At 36.7% G+C, this 22957-nt stretch overlaps 1 protein-coding gene across 2 annotated transcripts in view; it reads right to left on the reverse strand.

Moving 5' to 3' along the window:
- Window positions 1–22957, reverse strand: part of Cd2ap (CD2 associated protein) — a 92159-nt gene that overhangs the window by 53187 nt on the left and 16015 nt on the right. For both annotated transcript variants that reach the window (XM_020168708.2, XM_074081992.1), the window contains exons 2-3: window positions 21043–21203; window positions 4447–4600 (exon numbers count right to left, since the gene is read on the reverse strand). In XM_020168708.2, the coding sequence (XP_020024297.2) occupies window positions 4447–4600; window positions 21043–21203 (315 nt within the window). The remainder of the gene's footprint in view (window positions 1–4446; window positions 4601–21042; window positions 21204–22957) is intronic.

Genomic DNA, 22957 nt, shown 5'->3' on the forward strand with positions numbered 1-22957 from the left:
GGCTTTTCAAAAAACTAATGGTCAAAAAAAAATTTCAATCAATACTTTGTAAGCAAAGTTATTAACAAAGAACTTTTCTGCAGATTTAAAGACTTCAAAAGAATACAGAAAAAAATGCCTTATCCCCATTCCCTCAGTTGAAAGGCTGCACTGGGAAAAGTGATTTGAATTAATCTTTTTCTATACAAGTCAGAATACTTCAAAGTTAAAGAGCAAAGCCTGAACTAATAAACACATTTTTTCAAAAGGTGTGCTGCAAAGAAGCATAGTTACAGACCATAATCTGACTGTGTTCAGAACCTTCACTGTTGTCTTCAACACTGACAAAATTCAGGAGGCATAACTATTGCTACCAAGTATTTTTTGGAAATGAAGCAAAGTATAGGTTAGCATTCTGTCAGCTGGTTTTTCTTTGTGTGTATGTGGGGGGGGATTGTTTTTGATGAGACTGGGGTTTGAGCCTCGATCCTCCCATTCTCAGTCTCCGAAACAGATAGGATTATAGGCGTGAGCCAATGGCATTCATTTAGGTACACGTATAAGGGATCTATAGGTATCAATCTCAATGTATCTTTTATATTCAAAATAATAAACTGGATGAAAAATCACTTCCTCAGCAGCATAAGTTTCCACTAATAAAGTCAGCAAACAATGATGTTTTCCTTCATACATGCCAAGAGCAGAGTCCATATGGCATCAAATTTTCCCAAATGTATATATACCTGTTAATGTTCAATACCGAATGTTACTTAGAGAGTTGTAATGCCAAAAGATATCAAGTCTTTACCATGGTTGATTTTTTTCTTTTTTGGGGGGGGAGGGAGGAGGGGGATGAAACTCAGGCTTTGCATTTGCAAAGCAGAAGTGTACCATTTGAGACATACCTCCCGTCCATTTGCTCTAGTTATTTTGAAGATGGGGGGGTCTCATGAACTAGTTGCCTGGGCTGGCCTGGAACCTTGATCCTCCCAATCTCAGTCTAGGATTGGGAATAACTGGGATTACAAGCTTTTATAGCTTTTATAGCTGATTTTATGAACATTGTCAGAAATAATGCAATATGTACCTGTGTGGACTTTGAAAAACACAAATTTGTTCTGTGACTTTAGTAACTTACAGTAATCAAGTTTTTCCTAGAAAAACTTGTGTTTTCTACTGTGTACTTGCTCTAGAAAATATGTTTGATTTACCAGAGAAGTTATTAGCTTTACTAATACACAATAGCAAAAGTTTCAACAAAAAACAGATTTAGTAAACATACAATACATAAATAACAGGAAAACAAGAAAGCAAAAATCTTCATTGTTTTAAATGTTATCAGGTACCAAATGGCCAATTTAGTCTTTCAAGCTCAAGCACTTAAAAAAAAAAAAAAAACTTACTGAACATCCTTAGGGAAAAAGCCTAAGCCTCTTGGCATCAACTGCAAAGCAGCTTTTCCTTCTTAGGAGGAACTATGCCCAGTGTTTTTAAGAAAGGTAAAATTTTCTGTGTCTTCTCCTAGATAGCAGGTAAAATTAATGAAATATTCATAGCTTTGAAGCTTTGTCTAGCCTGTACTTAAGAAAAAGCTAGTCCTTTTACAAGGCCACAGAGTGAAACAAACTTGTAAGCAGAAGAAATCACAAATGGGACTAAAAGTTCTGAGTACAGAAATTCTAGAAAGAGGCACAGCTGTAGGTCAGAGAAGTGGATATATGCTGCCTTTCCCCCAGTCTCTAAGCAGTTTCAGAGTCAGGACCATTAGAACTGCTGAAACTGTCCCTCTTCAGACAGGCTGAAAGCAGTATGGGGAATACAAATATTGTTTAACCATCACATCTCTGGGAGACAAAGAACAAGAAAACCTTAATTTATCTGTCTTGGTATCAAGAAATTTACTTTCCAAAAACCTTTTTTTTTCCCCACAAAAATGGAGAACAGGAAAGCAGAACAGGTCCTGTCTGGGGGGTTGGTACTAGTGGAAGGGGGGAGAATGTGGGAGAGGGTGTAGGAGGGTGAATGTAGTACAAATACTGTGCACATATGTATGTAAATAGAAAAATGGGACCTGTTGAAACTATTCCAGAAATGGGGATAAAGGAAAATAAGAGGCAGGGTGAATTCAACTATGATATATTTTAAGAACTTTTGTAAATGCCACAATGTACTCCCAGCACAACAATAAGAAGAAAAAAATTTTTAATAAAAATAAAAAGTTTTTATTTTGTGAAAATAATCAAAGTAGAGATTCCCACAAACTTGACAGAAAGTAGCAGACTAAGATTTAAGAATCTTAAATCTTAAATGGATTCTGTAAGAATCATTAACAGTCTTATACTTACAATTTGGGTAATGTATATAAACAAAATTTATTAAAAATTTATTAAATTACATTGACCAATCTACCATGAGGCTTCAGGGTTTTTGTTTGTTTTTTTTTTAATGTTAAAATACTTGCTATCTGTTCCCCTAATTGTTCTTTGTATAATAGGTACCTAAAAGCTGGTTTTATTGAAAAGCACTGACTCCTTACTTGGACCCACAAATTAACTGACAGCAGAATAAAGCTTGACATCCCTGCTTCCATTTTCTACCATTGTCCATTGCTCTGAGCCATTCTCTACTGCAGTGGCTTGCAAACACCTTGGAATCTGGGAAAGACAAGACTGCTGGATAAACATCCCGGGACAAGCCCAAAACTACCTACTCCCTTGTCAACCTTCAATGATTCTCTTATTATAACAAGGCCCAGTTCACCAATCCTAAAACAATGAACAACCTGACCACCTGTGACCACCACTTGTTTAATAACTGCATACCTCTCTTCCAGTCCGTAATTCTTTCTCCTGTACCAGGTGGGCTGAAATGCAGACCCTGCCTCTTCCTGCAGCATGCCCATGGTCACACTATTTAATCTTTCTCTGCCTTTATCACGACTCGTGTCTTTCTTTGGCACATCGAGGGGAGTGGCTGGAACTAACATGTACTCTTGGAGTCTGGCTTTTGGCCAAAACCTCCAGTTTCATTCGTACATGTGTAATGCTATATACTTTTTAAATAATAGTCTTTGAGAATGGCGAAATGGCCTGATTTTCTAACACTTTCTCACAAGCAGCAAAATAAAATTCAGGAGAATTTTAAATGATCTCAAGCCCATCTGATTTAAAAATCTGATGCTTTCTCTGTCAAGATTTTCTCCTAACATATCTAGAGAATACCAAATCCTTAAAGGGAACTCTTCTGGGCCAATCATTTTGGAAAATAAATGTCTAAATATCTGATACAGGTATCAAGCATCTAACCACCAAAAACATAGACCTCACAGGGCCCAAATGGCACATTTACAGTCCTAACACAAAGGCGACTAAGGCAGGAGGACCGTAAGTTGAAGACCAGCCTGGGCTATACAGCCAGGCCCTGTGTCCAAAAAAAAAAAAAAAATGAAAGAAAGAATTGTCTGGGTGCAGCAGGTATTGCTATAATCTCAGTTACTAAGGAGGAAGAGATTAGGAGGATCGCAGTTTGAGGTCAACCCAGGCAAAAAAATTAGTGAAATCTCCATCTTAACAAATAAGGAAGGTGTGATGGTAAATAACCGTAATCCTAGCTACTCGGAAGACTGTAGATAGGAGGATTATGGTCTGAGGTCAGGACTGGGCAAAAACAAGACACCCTATCTCAAAAAATAATTAAAGTGAAAAAGGGCTGGGTATGTGGCTCTAGTGGTAGAGTGTGTGCCTGGCAAACAGGAATCCCTGAGTTCAAAGGCGAGTAATGCAAAAAAAAAAAAAACTATCAAAATTGTTATGTGAAAATCAGCAGACATTTCAGCATTCTATTAAATGTTATTAAACACAACTAAGGTATCAATCATTCAACAGAGTCTGCAACATTAGTAAGAAAAAAATCTCACATCTTAACTCTGTAGATGGCTTCCAGCATTTCATGCTAAACTGACCACATGCAACTAAATAGGAAAACATGGACTGAGTGCATTGGCTCAAGTAATATAAGCTCACCTAGCAAGCACAAGGCTTGAGTTCAACCATCAGAACAACCAGGAAAAAAAAAAAAAAAAAGAAAAACTGACAATTGACTACATGGACTAAGAAGCCAATAACACAATAACCTAAGAATAACTTAAGACACCAGCTGCCGGTGGCTCACACATGGAATCCTAGCTACTCAGGAGACAGAGATCAGGAAGATCATGGTTTAAAGCCAGATGGAGCAAACAGTCTGAGAGACTATCTCGAAAAAAAAGCATCACAAAAAAAAAAGGGCTGGTGGAATGGCTCAAGGTGTATGCCCTGAGTTCAAGCCCCAGTACCACAAATAAATAAATAAATAACTTAGAAGCTACTATACTCTGAAGATTGAACTAATTTTTCTGAATTTATGACCACTTGTAAACTATCCTCAATTATTCTGACATAATAAAGCAGGAAAAGACTTTTCACATACTCTTCTTAACATTCTTGGTTTGTGGATGGGGCTGAATTCCTCCAGCTGGAAGCCCATAGGTACTCATTCGTTGTACAAGGCTTGCTACATTTCCATGCCTTTCCCGTTTGATGGGCAAATTGTCATCCTTCGATTCTGTCTCTCGTTTAATTTCCTATAAAAGGGGAAATCAGTTAAAAAGGCAAATTAAGATGTATTTTATTTAAGTTAAATTTTCAAATGTAAAATACAAGAACATAGCTACAGTGATTACTATGTAAGTCATGACATCATTAATTTTCAACCTTTTGTTCTACTCAAATACATATGAAGATGACTTATTATGAGTTTAAGTCTTACTGGAACTGAAGATGGAAGTAAAGGAAAGAGAGGCTGAAACCCTGCCCCCACCCTCACCTTAACACACAAAATAATTCTAAAATACATGAACAAGCAAGACAGACAGTACTTCTCAGTCAGGAAACAAACTTTTTCTATCAAGCACATTAGATAGCATGTTTTTTATGACTTGCAATAATCAATTCTGTCATGTGTAATACAACTGCAGACACCTAAATAAACAAACATACAACACAGAAACTTTATGGACAGTAAAATTTTAAGTTTCAGATACTTTCTACACATCATACAATAGTCTTTTGATTTTTTTCCAACCACTTATAAAATTCTTAGCTAGTAGCCAGGACAGCTCACACCTGTAATCCTAGCTGCTTGGGAGGCTGAGATTGTACGATCAAGATTTGAGGCCAGGCTGGACAAACAGGTATGGTTCAAGCAGTAGAGTATACCTGCTTTGCAAGCAGGAAGCCCTAAATTCAAACTCCAATCCCACCAAAAAAAAAAAAAAAAAAAAGTTCTTAGCTAGCGTTCTTTCTTAGATTGTGGGTCTTACAAGAACAGATGGTATTACAGATCCTATGCTGTGGGTTTTAGTTTGATAGCCTCTGTTCTAAGTCATGGGTATAATAAAGACATGGACCATCACAGGGAAAAAAGTATAGATCTGGACATAATTATGACAATGTTTTTGTTCTAGTAATCAAAATAAAATTTAAATATGAATTATAAAAAACAAAAAAAGTATGTAATTTTACTAAGACACATAAGACAAAAGAAAATTATGCCACGTTCAGTGATTAAAAACTCAGTATTTAAGACATCAATTCTCCCCTAAACTTGATGTAAACATGCAAAGTGATCCCAATAAATACATCAAAAATTTGAAGCAGCAATTTAATAATAAGTTGGTTCTAAATTTATACAGAATAATGCCAACAACAACCAAAATATTTCAAGGAAAAGAAAGTAGAGACTTCTTTTTAACCAAGATACTGTAATACAATAAATTAGGCAGAGTGGAACCAACATAAAAACAGACATACTGATAAATGAAACAAGAGGAAGTCCAAAGAAACTTAACTTACAACCAAAGTGAGAAAAAATGGCATCTGAAAGTACACAGTGCTAAAAACTAATGTTCCACTATTTAGGGGGTAAGAAATGGAACCAGAGTCCTATCTCACACATCAGATATAAAAATTAACAGTTTCTGTTTGCTGAAAGTAACCATGAAGTCATTTAATTTTTTTTAATTAATCAAAGGGTATTTTGCACATAGATAGTGTATTAGTCAGGGTTGTCTAGAGAAGTCAACAGAATATATGTATTCATAAAAGGGCATTTCTTAGATTGTCTTACACAATTGGAGGCTGGATAGCCCAATGATGGCCGTGTGCATTGCAGATAACCAGAGTCCAGTAGCAGCTCAGTCCAAAATCCTGGAAGCCCCAGAACAAGAGGGACTAGTGATGCAGCTCTGGTCCAAGGCTGAAGGTGTTAAAGCTCCCTGGAGAGTCCCTGGTGTGAGCCCACACTGAAAGGATGAAGAAACTAGAGTCTGATGTCCATGGGAGATGGCAGCAGCAATGGACACACTTGCTCAGAACAGTGGAGCTTGCACTCACTGGCTGACTTCCTCCTTTTTCCACCTATATTCCATCTGGGCCCCCAGCCTATATGGGTGGATCTTTTCCCCTAAGTTACTGTCCCACCTGTCAATCCTCTCTGAAAACACCTTCAGAGACACACCCAGGAGTGTACTTTATTAATTTCCTAACTGTCTCTCAATAGAAGTAAGCTGATAAAGATTTAACCACCAGAGTAAACAAAGAACTTGTATTTCACTAAATGAAATTATTCTGGTATCAGGCTCCTGGATAAATAATCATTCACAGCAGGAACTCAGGGTCCAGGGTGCAGCTCAGTGGTAGAGCAATTGCACAGCATGTGCGAAGAACTTGAGTTTGATACCCAACACAGCAGGGAAGAAAAAAAGAGATGAAAATTCACAGGAGGAAGTCAAATTTTAATGTGTTTCAAAAAGGATCAGAGAGAGAAACTATTTGCTTGTTTTTAAAATAAACAAACACCATTAAAAACCAGTCTGCTGGCTGGCAGTACACCCAGTGGTAGAGGGCATATTTTGCATGTCTAAGACCCTGGGTTCATCTCCAGTATGAAAGGAATGAGGGAGGGAGGGAGAAAGGGAGGAAGCTAAGTCTCCCAGTTCCATTAGAGTCTACTCTAGTGGAGTTAATGGGAAACATGCCTGAATGGGTAAAATAAGAACAACAGAGCTGAGAATCTCAAGCAGCAAGATGAAGCTATCTGGATGTCTTTATAACCAGTGAATAAGGACACATGCCAATAGACATCAGGTGGTTTGTGTGTGTTCGTCAGAGAGTATGAGACAGTTCTACTAGAGTAAGGAAGGACTAGGAGCAAAGTAAAACTTTCTAAGAATTGAGCACCAAGATATAAAGAGAAAGTAGAAAGGGGAGGCCAGACTCTATTTATCCCTAAAATGACATGCTGTCATCACTCCCCACTGAATTTACTGAGGATGAAAAGCTGGAGAAAATTATGTTTTATTTTAACAGAAGACTTTAAGCTGGTACTATAGTAAAAAGAGGAGCTACATACATAGACCTCTCACATCGCTCCCTATTATACATGAGAAGGGCAACAGAATTTGAAATCTGGATACCTCCTTCCATCTTACATGCCCATTATTTCTATTACTTCTCAAACACTTAAAGAGTATAAAAAAGTGAATCTATTTTATGCTAAAAAGCTACAGATACATATAAATTTATAGACATGTATACACACGTATACTGACATGGCAAGTAGAAGTTTCTCAACCTTATACTACAATAGAATACTTATATCCCAGATTGATAAAATACTTAAGAGTAAAGAAGCACTACAGATTGCTTCAAGGGTATCTTCTGGAACTGGGGATATAGCTCAGTGGTACAGTGCTTGCCTCGTATGCAGAAAGCCCTGGGTTTCATCCCCAGTATCACACACAGACAAAAAAAAATCTTCTAAAAAGGGTATTAATAAAATGGGCCTTTTTAAAGTACAGTATTTGAGAACTGATAATTTGCTAGTTTTTTAATGCAATGCAAACTATTATACTTAAGCTTGAAAATGAAATTAACAATAGACTCAGGCTGAGGGAATAGCTCAAGTGGTAGTGTTTATCTTACTTGCCCAAGGTACTAGGTTCAATCCCCAGTACTGCAAAAAAACAGAAATTAAGACAGTGTCTTAACCTCAATTGTTGCATACCTTTTGCACAGACTCATGACTCTCAGCAGAAATGGTGCTGGGATTCATGCTTCCTCAGCAAACTCCCAGAAACATCAAACATTTTAAATACATATATGAAACACAAAAACTACTAGCTCAAGGTAGTCCAAAAATACCAACATTAGGCTATTCTACATTTCTTTGGATGGTGTTATGTATTTGTGACGTAAGGTTTGAAGAAGCTGTCTTAACAAAAAGGAAATACCAGATAAAAATCAAGGTGAAACACAAAATAACTACAATGATAACCAATTAAAGTCCAATATTTAAGAGTTGTGCAGTGCTCAAAGGTTTGCACAACCCATTAGTAACCATGGTTAAGAACAAAATTAATTTTCTTTTAGCTTTTGTATTATTTTTTTGAATGGCAAGCTGGTAAGACTATAAATAATTAGGTTATTTGGATCTAACAGTACGTGCAACTCTTAGATATTTCTTTTAGTCTAGAAGCACCATTAAATGACAAAACACTAGATACAAAACACAGAGACAGAACCTATGGGAAAAAAAATCAAGGATGCCCAATTTCCTGACCTGCTGCCACTCACCAAGGAAGGAATCAAGATGATGAGTAAACAAGCCACAGAATATATTTGCAAAAGACATCTTAAAGGATTATTATCCGAAATACATAAACATGTCTTTTGGGGTTAAGTGGGGTGGGGGACCTGAGCTTGAGCTCAGGGGCCTTAGGCTTGCTAGCCAAGTGCTCTACCATGTGACCCATGCCCTCAGTTCTTTTACTTTTAGAGTTTTTTTCAGAGTCTTCACCCAGTCTACGCTCAGATTGGAATCCTCCTACCTTTGCCTTCCAAGTAGTTGGGATTAGAAAAGTATACCACCACACCAGGACTAAGAACGCTTTAAAACTCAACAACAACAAAAAATAAAAAAATAGATAAATAACCAGATGGTAAAAAATGCACAAAAGCTAGGAGCAGTAGCTCATATCTGTAATTCCAGCTCCTCTGGAGACACAGACTAGGAGGATCATGGTTCCAGGCTAGCATGGGCAGAAGGCATGACCCATCTCAATCAATAAGGCAGGTATGGTGAGGCACACTGCAATCCCAGCTACTCAGGAGGTAGAATGATCAGAGTCTGAGGCCAGCTCTGAGCAAAAACTGGAGACCCTGCCCAAAAAACAACTGAAACAAAAATTGACCTCACAGAGTCACTCGAGTAGTAGAACACCTGTCTAGCAAGCGCAAGGCCCTAAATTCAAACCCCAGTACTGCCAAAACACAAAACAAACACGTAACAAAAAAGAACATGCAAAAAACACAAACCACTAAAGCCATAGAAATGGCAAGTAAACATAAGAAAAGATGCTCAATCTTGTGTTCTTTCAGAGAATTATGAATTAAACAATGAGATGCCACAAAACATCTATTAGAATGACCAAAATACACAACACTAACAGAATCAAATGTTGGCAAGGATGTGAAACAAGAACTCTCATTCACTGCTGGTAGAAAATCAAAACAGTACCACTACTCTGGAAAACATTTTGAGAATTTCTTACCAAACTAAACACTCTCTTACTATACAATAATCCAGCAATTGTACATTCAACCAAATGAACTGAAAATTTAAATCCATACCAGGGATATTTACAGCAGTTTTGTTCACAACTGCCAAAATTTGGAAGCAATCAAGATACCCTTAAGTAGGTGAATAAATAAATAAACCATAGTACAGTGAGACAGTGGAAGAGTAATCAGTGCTAAAGAGAAATGAGCTACCAAAACACAAAAAAACATGAAGGAACTCCAAGTACATATCACTATGTGAAAAAAGCCAATCTGAAAAGGTTCAATTTGTGTAATTGCAACTACATAACATTTTGGAAAGGCAAATGGAGATAGGAAAAAGATGAGCCATGGCCAGAACTCTGAAGAGAGAGAGGGAATAAATAAGTGCAATAAGCACAGGGGATTTTAAGAGTGAAATCTGGAGACAGGAGAATCACAGTCCAAGGACAGCCCAGGCAAAAAAAAAGAAAAAACATAACACAATTTTAAAAAGCTTGGTTTATTATTTCAGGAACTACTAGATGTACTTCATAAGATATTGTAATCTTTTTTAAATGAGCAAAATCCAGAACTGATGGAGTGGCTCAAGTGGTAGAATTCTTGCCTAGCAAGCATGAGGCCCTGAATTCAAACCCAGTACCACAAAAAAAAAAAAAAAAAAAGCAAACAAAAAAAATGTTAAATGAACAAAATCCCACCCAAAAAAAAAAAAAAAAACCATCTTAAAGGAACAAAATCCATGCAGGTATTTCACAAAGGAAATGGAAATAATTACACAATACATGAAGACTGAGAATCTAATTAAATAGCACTGTTTTTATAAGATTTGCCTTTACAAACCTAAAAACTTTAAATACTTAATAGACCTTCCAAAAAGTGCATAACAAAACTTAAAAAAAGCTGTAATGTTCACAGTCTCCAATTAACAGCTCTAAATATCTATCCTGTAGGAATAAAGATCACCAAGTATATGAAGATGAGTATGTATACATAAACATAGATGCCTATGAAAGCACACCACTTAAAAGAAACTAGAAGTCTGAATAGCCATGAGCTGGGAAACTACTTTTAAAAACTAATAGTACAGGCTGGCAGAGTGGCTCAAGTGGTAGAGTGCCTGCCTAGCAAGCCTAGCAAGCGTGAGGTTCTGAGTACAAACCCCAATACAACCAAAAAAACCCCTAATAGTACAATCATCCCTTGTTATCTGTGGAGGATTGGTTCCAGAATCCCCTGAAGGACATCAACATCTGCAGATATCAAGGCCCTTACATAAAATGAAAGAGTATTTGCACATAACCTCCGCACATCTTCCCTTATAACCTAGATTATTTATAATATCTAAAACAGCTCAATACAGTGGCACACAACAATACTCTGAGATACTCAGGAAGCTGAAGCAAAAGGATCTGTGCGAGCAGGAGTTCAAAGCCAGTGTGGGTAACATAGCAAGACTCCATTTCAAAAGAAGAAAAAGAAACAAGAAGGACGAGGGAGGGAGGGAGGGAAGGAGGGAAATCTACAGTACCTAAAGTGTGTAAATGGTATGCGAGTAGTTGTTGTACCGTATTGTTTAGGGAATGACGACAAGGCAGAAAGTCTGTACATGTTCATGTCTGCACACTGGTCTACTGGATATAATAAATTTAGAGTCTAATTCTTTGTATACCTGTCTCAACACTGTACTTTCAATTTATCCATAGGAGGTGACAAAGAATAAAGATCATCTACAAGCAAGTTCAGAAGAAAACTAGCCTGGGTCTATCCTGTCTATGAGCTAGTTAACCTTGGACATCTATATCACCTTTAATAAAAATTAATCATGGACACATCATATATATTCATTCATTCCTCAAGATCAGCCCAATTTTAGGAACCCTCAATATTCTCTGTGACATAATCATACCTATGAACATTTAGATGTAATAAATTTTCTGAGGAAAGAAGACATGAAATAAAGTGAGGAAGCAAATTAAAACTATAGCCTATACTGAATAGGAAAACCTCAGCTTCATGGCCTTCCAAACACAGAGTGCCAAGATGTTATAATATCCACCAAGTGACCTCAAAGCTCTAAACAAATGATAAATAAGGCAAAGTTTGAGTTGGGGTCCACCACTTCCTCTTCTGGAAACTTTCCCCAACATACTATCCTATACCACTGGATACATTCACACACACTGTCACCAACCTACTCAGTTCCCATTTTTGGACACATAATGCCTCCAGACTACTTTTTAGCTATCTTTGACCAGCAAATTTTACTCAGTACCTACAAAATGTTAGTAAGGTTCTTAGTATTTCATTCTTCTTCTGTCCTTTATTATCTGTACCTACACAGTAAATTAAATATATTTTAACATTATGGTATTTGTTTTACATTACCTTTCTTTCTGGACTCTGAAAATGCCAAAAAGTATCCTCCCCTAGGGAGCAAGCATGAATGGACAAAGCAAATTTTGAGAAACTCTAACTCTCATTCTCCAAATGAGGGAAGGTCTATTGCATAATAGGTAGTATCAGTACACAATTGGCCAAGAAAAAAGTACACTATGGATAATCTCTACATAGATAAGAATGTACTACATATTGATTGTAAGAAGTAACATAGAAGAAGATGAGAGACAGAAGGAAAGGATGGGAAGCTAGAAAGCTTGAACAGGACATAGTTTATTAAGATAATCAACCAAACTAGATAAATAAAAACATAATTTGCAAAATTTACAAACTACTTACTCCTTCATGTCATAATATACACAAATAATAATGGCTATCTGATCATGACCAATATATTACTATGACTTGAAAACAGAAAGCAATTAACTTATATTTCATAGAATCAAAGTTCAAAAAGAATAACAAAACCTAGATATGAGGGCAAGAATTTTGTATTTCTCCAAAGTAAGAGACAGGTAGGCTACCTAATCACTAAATTCTTAGAGTGGTAGCTTTGCTTAAGCTAATAAAAATCTAAGAACATAATTATTTTTAATTTAACATTCTGGATTTTGAGAAGTGTTACATAAAACCAATAGCTCCGACTTTACAGAAGTATAATTAGAAGATATAAAAAAAGTGGTATTAGTAAAGAATATAAAAAACTCAAAGGATTAAATGTTTATTTGGCATATGCCCACTGTTCTTGCTTTGACTGGGTTAACTCTAGGCCTACATTTTAAAAACTAATCTAGAAAAGGCTGATTTTAGATTTCTAACCTCACTCCTAAAGTTTACATTTTGTCCTTTTAGAATGTAAGTGATCATATACAAGTAATGATCCTGAAGGAAATACTTCAGATCATTTAATTTCCCTTTATATGATTAAATTGAATAGTCATACACCAAAAGGCCCTTAAGCCCAAAGTAAAATGAACAGAAAATAACTGTCCTTAATATGAAATCAATATATACTTTCTGGATGTCATTATATCAAAATCAACAAGGAAAACTGCCATGACAGATATAATACATGACTATTTTGAAAGTTTCTAAACTTCTGTCCCCAAATATGCTTTTCATTACATAATTGCTATCTCTCCACTTTGGACAAAGGGACTCTTTAAACCGTTCCTCCTCCATTTGGAAAAAACAAAAGAAGAAAAAGAGGGAGAAAAGTTACATAAATTCATTGTCAATGGCAATTAATTTGGTTTCTCTATCCCAAGAATGTTAATAAGAGCCAAATAAAGTATAGTGGGAAAAAACTAAGTAAAGAAATCTTCTCTCATACATATTCTTTTGGACATACCACACTGATTGAAGTGAACTGAAAATACTCATTATTTTACAGTGGTCACATTTTTCATACTAGTTAGTTGAGTATTATTCAGCCATAATGAAGAACAAAATTATTCTATTTGCAGGAAAATGGATGGAACTTGAGATCATCATGTTAAGCACAATAAGTCAGACAAAAAGACAACATTGCATGTTTTCCTTTGTATGTCAAAAAGTAGATAAAAGAAAAAAAATGAACATAATTGGGGCACTATTTTGGGTGAACTAGCATGAGGTGAAAGGGAAGGGGGGCAAACATAATCGAAGTATGTCGAATGAATGAATGAAAAGGTCATAAAGAAACCCATTTCTTTTTAAACTGCAAGAAAGATAAAAGGGATGTGGGGAATAACAAAGAGTAACAGAGAGATAAATATGATCAAAATATATTAAATGCATGTATGGAAATATCATATGAAACCTCCCACACTGTACAATGAATATATACAATAAAAAAAATGTGAGGAAAAAAAGGAATGGAAGCTTATGTCACATTCTAGGCCTTGTAACTAAGTTGGTTTTAGAATAGCAGTTACTACTTCTTTAAATTACTGTATATACATCTATAATGACCAATACAAGAAAAAATGTTATCTACATTTTCAACAGTAACTGCAGGGAATGAGGGTTGTCTCTGATTTCTTCTGACTGGAAAGAAACAGGGCCCATAGAAATATATCCCTCTCCTTCTCCTTCTCCCCCTTCTCCCTTCCTCCTCTCTCTCTGCTTGAGAGAGGGTCCTGCCTATGTAGTCCAAGCTGGCCTGGAACTCACAATTCTCCTGCCTCAAGCCTTCCAAATGCTGGGATTACAGGCCTGGCTGGTGGTAACCAATAACCACTCTACTGCAGTCAACCAAGAAGAGAACCTAGATTTCCATCCTCATCAGGCTGTAATAAGGTACCCCAATCACCCCATATGCCCCACCAGAGAAGTCCAAGCAGACAGCCAGGACTTTCCTCTACCCCAAGTGGGAATGAACACTTATCGACCCAACTCCCCACCTTCCCACTTACCACAGCCAGTGGGAGCCACAGGGATGACAGCATTAATGTGACACTCCTGAAGCCAAGAGGGTTATCAGTGGTATTGTTGTGACCACTCTAAAATAAGGCCTGTGGGGATCCTCACCCAGGAATAATAAGCACTCATACAACTGTCAACAAAGGCGAAGTGAGGGCAATGGACTTTGGAGCAACTCATTTTACTTTTTTCAGCATGGTTTTCTGCTTTAGTAAAAATAAATGCTTATATTTAGTTCCAAGTTCATCAACCACTATCCTGTGTACAGGTTTTTAATGAATACTATAGGCAATCATAGTAATTGTAGAACAATGATAATTGTTTGTGTATATAAGCATATGTAAACATACAGTAAAAATGCTAAGGGACAAGAATGATCTAGTTCCATTATAATCTTATGTCATACATATGATCGTGTCAGTCAAATGTACATGTCATCCATTATACATTGTGGTATAAGAATGTATTTGAAATGCTAATGAAAACAAACTCATCCAGAATGACAAAATACAGATCAATGGTTGTCTGGAGCTGACAGAAATAGGGGGAGGTATATTGAGAGGGATGGGGAAAAATACTACAATAAAAAGTCTTTTACACATAATGAATAATCTAACATTTTGATGTGATAGTTGCACAAGTATATATACCTTTCTCAAGACTCACAGAACAATATACTTCAAATGGGTATGTTTTATTATCTGTGAATTATAACACAGTAAAAATGATTTTTAAGAAATAAATCTGATCATTTTCACTATTTTTCCTTGCTGTGTCCTCAGAATAAGGGGCGGGGGGAGACTTTGTAACAACCCCAATACATCCACAAATACATTTAAGCACACATATGTAGAACTTCCCTTAACACACACCTTATAGAAAGCACTTACAAACAATACTTCCCATGCTACCTGGGAATGAACTGGTATTTTCTACTCAACTTCAATTCTAACCTATTTCATTTACATAACATGCTGGCTATGGGTTTCAAAATTTAATAAGCACTTAAGAATGCACTAGGCACTATGTGCTTAATGTAGCATCTCTTTTAACACATAACAACAGTATGGAATAAACATTATTCATATCCCTCTTTTAGCAGATGGGGTGGGGAGTGAAAATCTGAGAAATGCTAAAATCACGTGCCCAAGAGGACATAAACCTGTAAGGCTCCAGTTTAAATATCTAAACTATATACTACTCTGTCCACATCTCTTAAAAGAAAGAAGATCTAAAAGGTACTGCAGAAAAGACTTGGGAATAACTGGCATTGGTGGGAATAAAAAACAAGAGAAGTAATATCAAAGGTGTTATAGTAGCTATAAAATCACACAAAATGATCTAAGTTAATAAAGAACACAGCTCATTGTCCAAGACTTTCCCATTTAACTGTCAATTCCTCTGTAGTCAAAAACAGTCTCTCCAGTCTGGCCTTACTGCAGTCTGCAGTCTTACTTACAGTCTGGTCTTACCATTAGTAAGTGGTTTATTAACTTTAATAAATAAACTGCACTAACTAATGGTGTAACACATATTGTTCTGATACATGCATACACTAAGATCGAATATATCTATGTCCTAAAACATGTCATTTCTTAATAGGGAAAACTTTCAAAACCCTTTCCTCTAGCTTTTTGAAATGTGCAATACATTACTATTATCTACAGTCATGCTACCATGCAATAACACAACAGAAACTTCCTGCTCCTATCTAACTGTAACATCACCCTTTCCCCAGCCTTCCCTTCCTTCCTCCCCTCTTCCCAGCCCCTGGTAACCACCATTCCACTTTCAATTTTCATGAGATTAATTTCTTTTAGATTTCACACATGAATGAGATCATGTGGCACTTGTTTCTGGGCCTGATTTATTTAATTTAACATAATGATCTGCAGTTCTACCAAAGTTGTCACAAATGTCACAGTCATTTTTTATTGCTGAATAGGATTCCGTTGCACATATGTGCATTCCCTTTGTCCATTCACCAGTTGATACTGGATTATTTCCATTTCCTGGCTATTGTTCCTAGTGCTGCAATGAAGTGGGAATGCAGACATCTCTTCAACATAGTGATTACATTTCCTTTGGAATACACCCCAGTACTGGGATTGCTAACCACACGGTAGATCTGTTTTTAATTTTCTGAGGACTGTACTAATTACTGTACTAATTTAGTACAGTAGTACTAAAATTACTAAATTAGTAGTAATTACTGTACTAATTTATTAGTATTTACTCCCATGAACAGGGTGTGGGCATTCGCTTTCCTCCACATCCTTGCCAATGCTTGGTATCTTTTAATCTTTTTGATAATTGTCATTCTTACTGGGAGAGGCTTGTTATATTTTTAGTAATAGTGACGCTGAGCTTATTTTCATATACCTGTTGGTCATCTGCATGTCTTCTTTTGAGAAATGTCTATTTAAGTCTATTCCCCATTTTTAAAATCAGGTTATTTGTTTTCACGCTATTCAGTTTTCGGAGTTTCTTATATATTCTGAGTATCGATAGTTTCCTAATTTTTACTTATTTTTTAGTGGGACTGTAGTTTGAACTCAGGGCCTCACGCTTCCTAGGCAGGGGCTCCACACTTGAACCACACCTCCAGCCCAGTGATGGTTAATTCTGATTGTCACTTTGACTGGATTGAGAAGAGTCTAGATTAGTAGAGGACACTTCTCTTCCAAAGAAGCTTAAGACAACGTGGTGCCCTGAATGTGGCCAGCACCATCCTACAGGCTGGGGTCCCAGATAAACAGGGGAAAAGGAGAAAGCCAAAGTGCAGGCATTCTCTCTCTCCTCCTGTCTGTCATGAGGTGAACAGCTCTCCTTCACCACATGCTTCCACTGCCATGATTTCTGCCCAAGCACATGGGCCAAATAACCATGGACTGACCTTTCTGAAACAATAAACCAATATAATCTTTCCTCCTTTAAGTTTCTGTCAGGTATTTTGTCACAGCAATGAGGAAAGTAACTAACACACCTGCACATTCCATAGATAACATACTTCTACACAGACCTGACATTTTCCTGTCACAAAGCTAACCTACTACCAAGTCATTGCCCCACTATTACCAGCATAATTTTGGACAAGAATGACTTACTACATCTATGGAAATTTGGAGCCTCAGCATTAAAAATAAAAACAATAGATGGACCATCAGAAGATGGGCAATAATTTATACTGCCCAAATAGTCATAACTGAAGGATCCTTCAGAAGCTATTAAAAATATATAAAAGCACTAAGTGGAAATGCTGGCTTGTGGACAGTGATATAGTGCAGACAGAAGTGGAGATGAACACCAAGATTTAAGGACCCTACAATGCCAATACTATGTAACTTTGAGGAAGATGCCCAGGTACAGATAATCACTTTAAAAAAATAAAGTTATGATTCAAAGGATCTCCTGTCTATGCAAGTACCCACACTGAGAGCCTTCCTTTTCCTTGATAAAATTTTACTTCTACAATCTTTATTACAGCTCCTCTAAACTAGGAAATAAGCTAATACAGCTTTCGTGTTTTCCTGACACTATTTCTCTATATCTATAAGCTAACTAGTGCCATACTATGTATCCATGTTAAAATTTCATGTAGCTATAAAGAAAAGTTCCAATCTGATGCAATAATTATGTAAATGTGTAAATCATACAAAATATTTAGTATCACAGGCAAAAATGTATGAAATTATGGACTAAAAGAATACATACAATTTCAGGACCTAGGTGGTTCTACAGACAAAGGGAGATGACAACGGGGTAATAACTCACTTTTATCTGTAATGTCCTCTTTTTTATAAAGTAACACTGATGCAACAATGACAAAATGATAATATTTTCTTCATGAAGTTCATTGCTCCTTGTTCTATATTCATTGAATAAAAACTAACAGTGCTTGCAAAAGGACACTGAAATAGACATTTATCACAAAACAAATTTACCACAAAAGTCCACGGGCATGATTTGGCATTTCTGTCTCTCTGCCTTTCTGCCAAGCCCAATCTGACTATCCTTGTCCTTCAGGGCAGCTATCAGAAACAGTAACAGGGACATGAGGTTTTTTTTTGTTTTTTTTTATAGGAAAATCAACTCTATAATCCACTACAGTCATACATTTAAAAGTAACACTTTAATATCCCACTAGAAGGCTTAAAGTGGAGAGTAAATTATAAATTAGAGCTCTCCTCTACACCCCCACCCCCAGTGCAGGGGAATCAAACCCAGGCCACACATACATAGGGCGGGGCAAGCACCCTGACACCCTCACCCCTCCCCCAATCTTAAAACACATTACCTCAAGGACTTAATCCAACCACCTCACTAATTCATGGACTACTCATTACCTGTGGTTAATTTTTTAAATGGACATTTTCCTTTGGAGTAAAAAGGATTTGCACAGAATGCAAAGCTAGTACAGAGTTCTCACACAATAATCTTCATTCAGTATCACCTGATGTTAACACAGCCCATGACCATGTTCTTCCTAACAAAATTAAGGAAATAAAGAATTCCTACTAACTAACCTACTTAATTAGTGTCTTCCTTAAGGTATCTTCCTTACTCCAGTGCTGGAACTGGTCATTTCTCCAAGTAGCCTTACTTCTTTTTTTGTTTTTTTGGGGTTTTTTTTGAGTGAAAGAGCAGAGGTTTATTTATTAAGCAAAGAGAAAAAAAGAAGGAAAGACCCGTACTGGAAGGGTCACAGAAAGGCTGAGCTGCCTGCTTCTTTTTAATGGAGAATTATACTTAGAAATCAAGATTTGAACAATGAGTGTACTCATTACTACTGAACTGTCACTGCTTCTAGGCCCACTCAGTGATTTTATGTATGCATACTAACAGTCATATATATATATATACACACACAAATATAATTATTCTTATATCTACCTGTCCAATTTTTAAACTAAACAAGAATGAGTTCACAATGTTGTCTCATACTGCAATCCTGACTTGAATTTCCATGGTATCTGCTTAAGACACTTATAAAACAAATTAAATGAATAAAAACAAAAGTGACCTTCCACACAGGAAGTGGAGAGTGGGAAGATCAGAATTCAGGACAGCCCAGTAGAGCAAGAGGGCTGGTGGAGTAGCTCAAGCAGTGGAGTACCTGCCTAGCAAGCATGAGGCCCTGAATTCAAACCCTAGTATCACCAAAAAAAAGTGATCTCCACCCCAAAATGCAATGCCCTGGCACACCTTTTCTCAATTGCTTCATGAGATAAAATGTAATTAGATTAAGTGCAGTTATTTCTCTGAAATCAATTTACAGAATAAAGTATATGTTCATACTTGAGGTAAAAGCGCAACTATAAAACACAAATTATTCAGAAAACAAGTATTAACTAAGCATGCATGCTGGGTTAGTATTCCGCTAACTACTACTGTACAAGTTGAAAAAGCCAACAAGACATACACTCTAGCCTTCCACCAACTGATAATCTGGATAAAAGAAAAAAAATAAGAAGGAAAACAAGAGCATTATAAAGCAATGGTATTTACCCATTTTCCCTTCTCTAATCTCCTAAGAATTTTACTAGTTTGTAATAAATTTAACAGTCTTGCCGAGCACTGATGGCTCATGCCTGTAACCCTAGCTACTCAGGAGGCAAAGATCAGAAGGATCACGGTTCGAAGCCAGCCTGCACATCTCAAAAATATCTAACACACAAAAAAAAGTGCTGGATGAGTGGCTCAAGGTGTAGGCCCTGAGTTCAAGCCCCAAAACCAGAAAAGAAAAAAAAAAATTAACAGTCTTGAAGATTGTAGATTGTTTCCTAGACTGAAAAAAAAGAATGTGTAGTGGTAGTTAAAAGAGCAATTGTGGGCTGGCAGAGTGGCTCAAGTGGTAGAGTGCCTGCCTAGCAAAGCAAGCAGGAGTTCAAATCTCAGTATTGCCAAAACAAGAACAAAACAAGTAATTGGCAATTATTACTGTGGTAGATAACTACTGCAAATGCTAACACTTAAAAAGTATGATCTAGCTGGGTGCCAGAGGCTTACACCTATAATCCTAGCTACTCAGGAGGCAAAAGATCAGGAGGATTGTGGTTCCAGGCCACCCTAGGTAAACAGTTCATGAGACCCTATCTTGAAAATAACCAACACAAAAAAGGGCTGGCAGAATGGTTCAAGTGGCAAAGTACTTGCCTAGCAAGCATAAGGCCCTGTATCACCAAATGGGAGAGAGGGAGGGAAGGAAAAAAAAATGTGTGACCGAATACATTCTGACCTAGGATAGAAAAGCAACAAAATATAATCAAAGACCTGTGAGATAATATCCCAGACATCAGAACTTTATTAATTACAAAGTGCAATCCAATTGCAAGCTATTATTTACTTTTTAAAAACAGACAGGAACATATATACAAACATATGTAAGAACATAAATACACATACATCACAGTTTTATCACCCAGCAGGACACAAAGCAATAATGAAATCCACCATAAAAGTGTTTGGACCTCCATTTCCTTAAATTTTAGAGTAAAAATGTACCTCAACCATTTTCATTTTAAATATATATGCATATATTTTTTAACATTAAGAGAGTAAACTCTGTGAAGCAACATCTAGAAATTAAACTGAAAATACTTACTTTAACAAAATTATCAGGGAACATTCCTCTTCTTCCATTTAATTCTCCTTCTAGCCATCCTTCTTCCTGGAGTTTTTTCACATTCCTGATGATTTCCCCAACTCTAATAGTTAATTCATCATCATGTACAGCATCGTAGTCATACTCCACAATATAGTCAACTAAAAAAAGAAGAAGGAAATGTACACAAGCTAATTCACAAAAATACTATAGCTTGAAACTACAGAATCTGGTTAGCAACAATAATTACAAAGACATCTAAGCTTGTCTCAACAATTTTAGATATCTGGCTATATCAGCAACTTTGTTCATCTTGTATACAACACAGTATAGGTCTTTAAGATACATGATTTACTACATCCTAAATTCTTACAGTCTAATACACAACTCTGTGGCAGACTTGTGAAGTAATCTCCATGACCTCCCCACCTGCCCTTCTGTATTCACATCCTTGTGTAATTCCCTCTTCTTGAAAGAGCATACGACCTATGACTGACTTCTATCCAACAGAATGACTAAGATGACGGACTGTAATGTATTTAAGTAAGACTGTAATGTCCATCTTGCTAGACAGCATCTCTCTCAGTGGCTTTAAAGACACAGCTACTACTGTTTATAAACTGGCCCAGGGAGAACACCGCAAGCAAGAAAGGGAAGGAGGTCTCTGCATGAGGCCCTTAGTCCAACAAACCCAAATGAATTGAACAATGCCAGCAATCACAACTTTGGAGGCAGATCCTTCCCCAATACAGCCCCAGATGAGAACCCAACCCTAGTCAACACCTTCATTACAGCCTTACAAAGGAACCAGCTAACCATGCCCAGACTAAAACCACAGAAACTGAGATAAAGCTGCTAAGTTTGTGTCCACACTGTCACAGAATAAAACAAAATGAAAGCACCCTGAAATGAATATTAGGAATCATCTACCTTGCATTAAGTATAGGATTTTAAATTACAGAACATCATATATGCATACCATAATGTTTTATAGGACTCAATTTTTAAAAAAGCAGTAACGGATTTCCTATGTAAGATGGCAGACTAACCATATTACCATTCATCTTTTTTTCTTCCTGTAAGAACCATAGGGGAAAAAAGAAAATATACACACACAATTACAACTAAAACAAATCAAAGGAAAGAGAGTATGAACAGGCATTGTTTGCCAAACCAACAGCCATTCTCACACTGCCTATCTCCCTCCTTCCTTTTTCACAGAAACTTAATTTGGTTCAGATATTCTGAAATCCTGAACTTTTACAATTGAAGTTTATCTCAGCACCAGGAGGACAAATCTTGACTAGCCTACATTAGCATTTCTCAAATACAATCCAGTCTCCTGAGGAATAAGGTTTAAATGTAGACTTTAACTGACAAAATACCTGTTGGTCAGAAGTAGAAGTCTAGAGAGCTAGTTCACTTACAGTAATTCCAATTATATATAATTACACACATACAGTGTGTGGTTTTCAAATAGGCATGGAATGGGTGACTTCTGACCTTCCTTCTGAGCTTGTGAAGTTAAAAACAAAAACTCAGGACTAGAAGTATTGTAGAGCAGGAGGCCCTGGATTCAATGCTCAACAAACACACAGAAAGAAAGAAAAGAAAGGAAGGAAAAAAAAGGAAAGGAAGGGAACTGTGGGACACACCTGTAATCCCAATACTCAGGAGGCCAAGGCAGAAGGATTGCAAATGCAAGATTTTCCTATCTCAAAAAAAAAAGAATGTACTGCTGCAGACATTGAATAACCTCTAATAAGTGATGTTTGGCCAGGCATGGTGGCATACACCTGTAATTCCAACAGTCAAGAGGCTGAAACAGGAGAATCATGAGTTCCAGACCAGCCTGGGATACAAAGCAAGACCAGGTCTCAAGAAAACAATGAAGAAGGAGGGGATGAGGGAGAGA

This window comes from Castor canadensis, chromosome 8 (genome assembly GCF_047511655.1).
Source record: "Castor canadensis chromosome 8, mCasCan1.hap1v2, whole genome shotgun sequence".
In the NCBI taxonomy this organism is placed as follows: domain Eukaryota; kingdom Metazoa; phylum Chordata; class Mammalia; order Rodentia; family Castoridae; genus Castor; species Castor canadensis.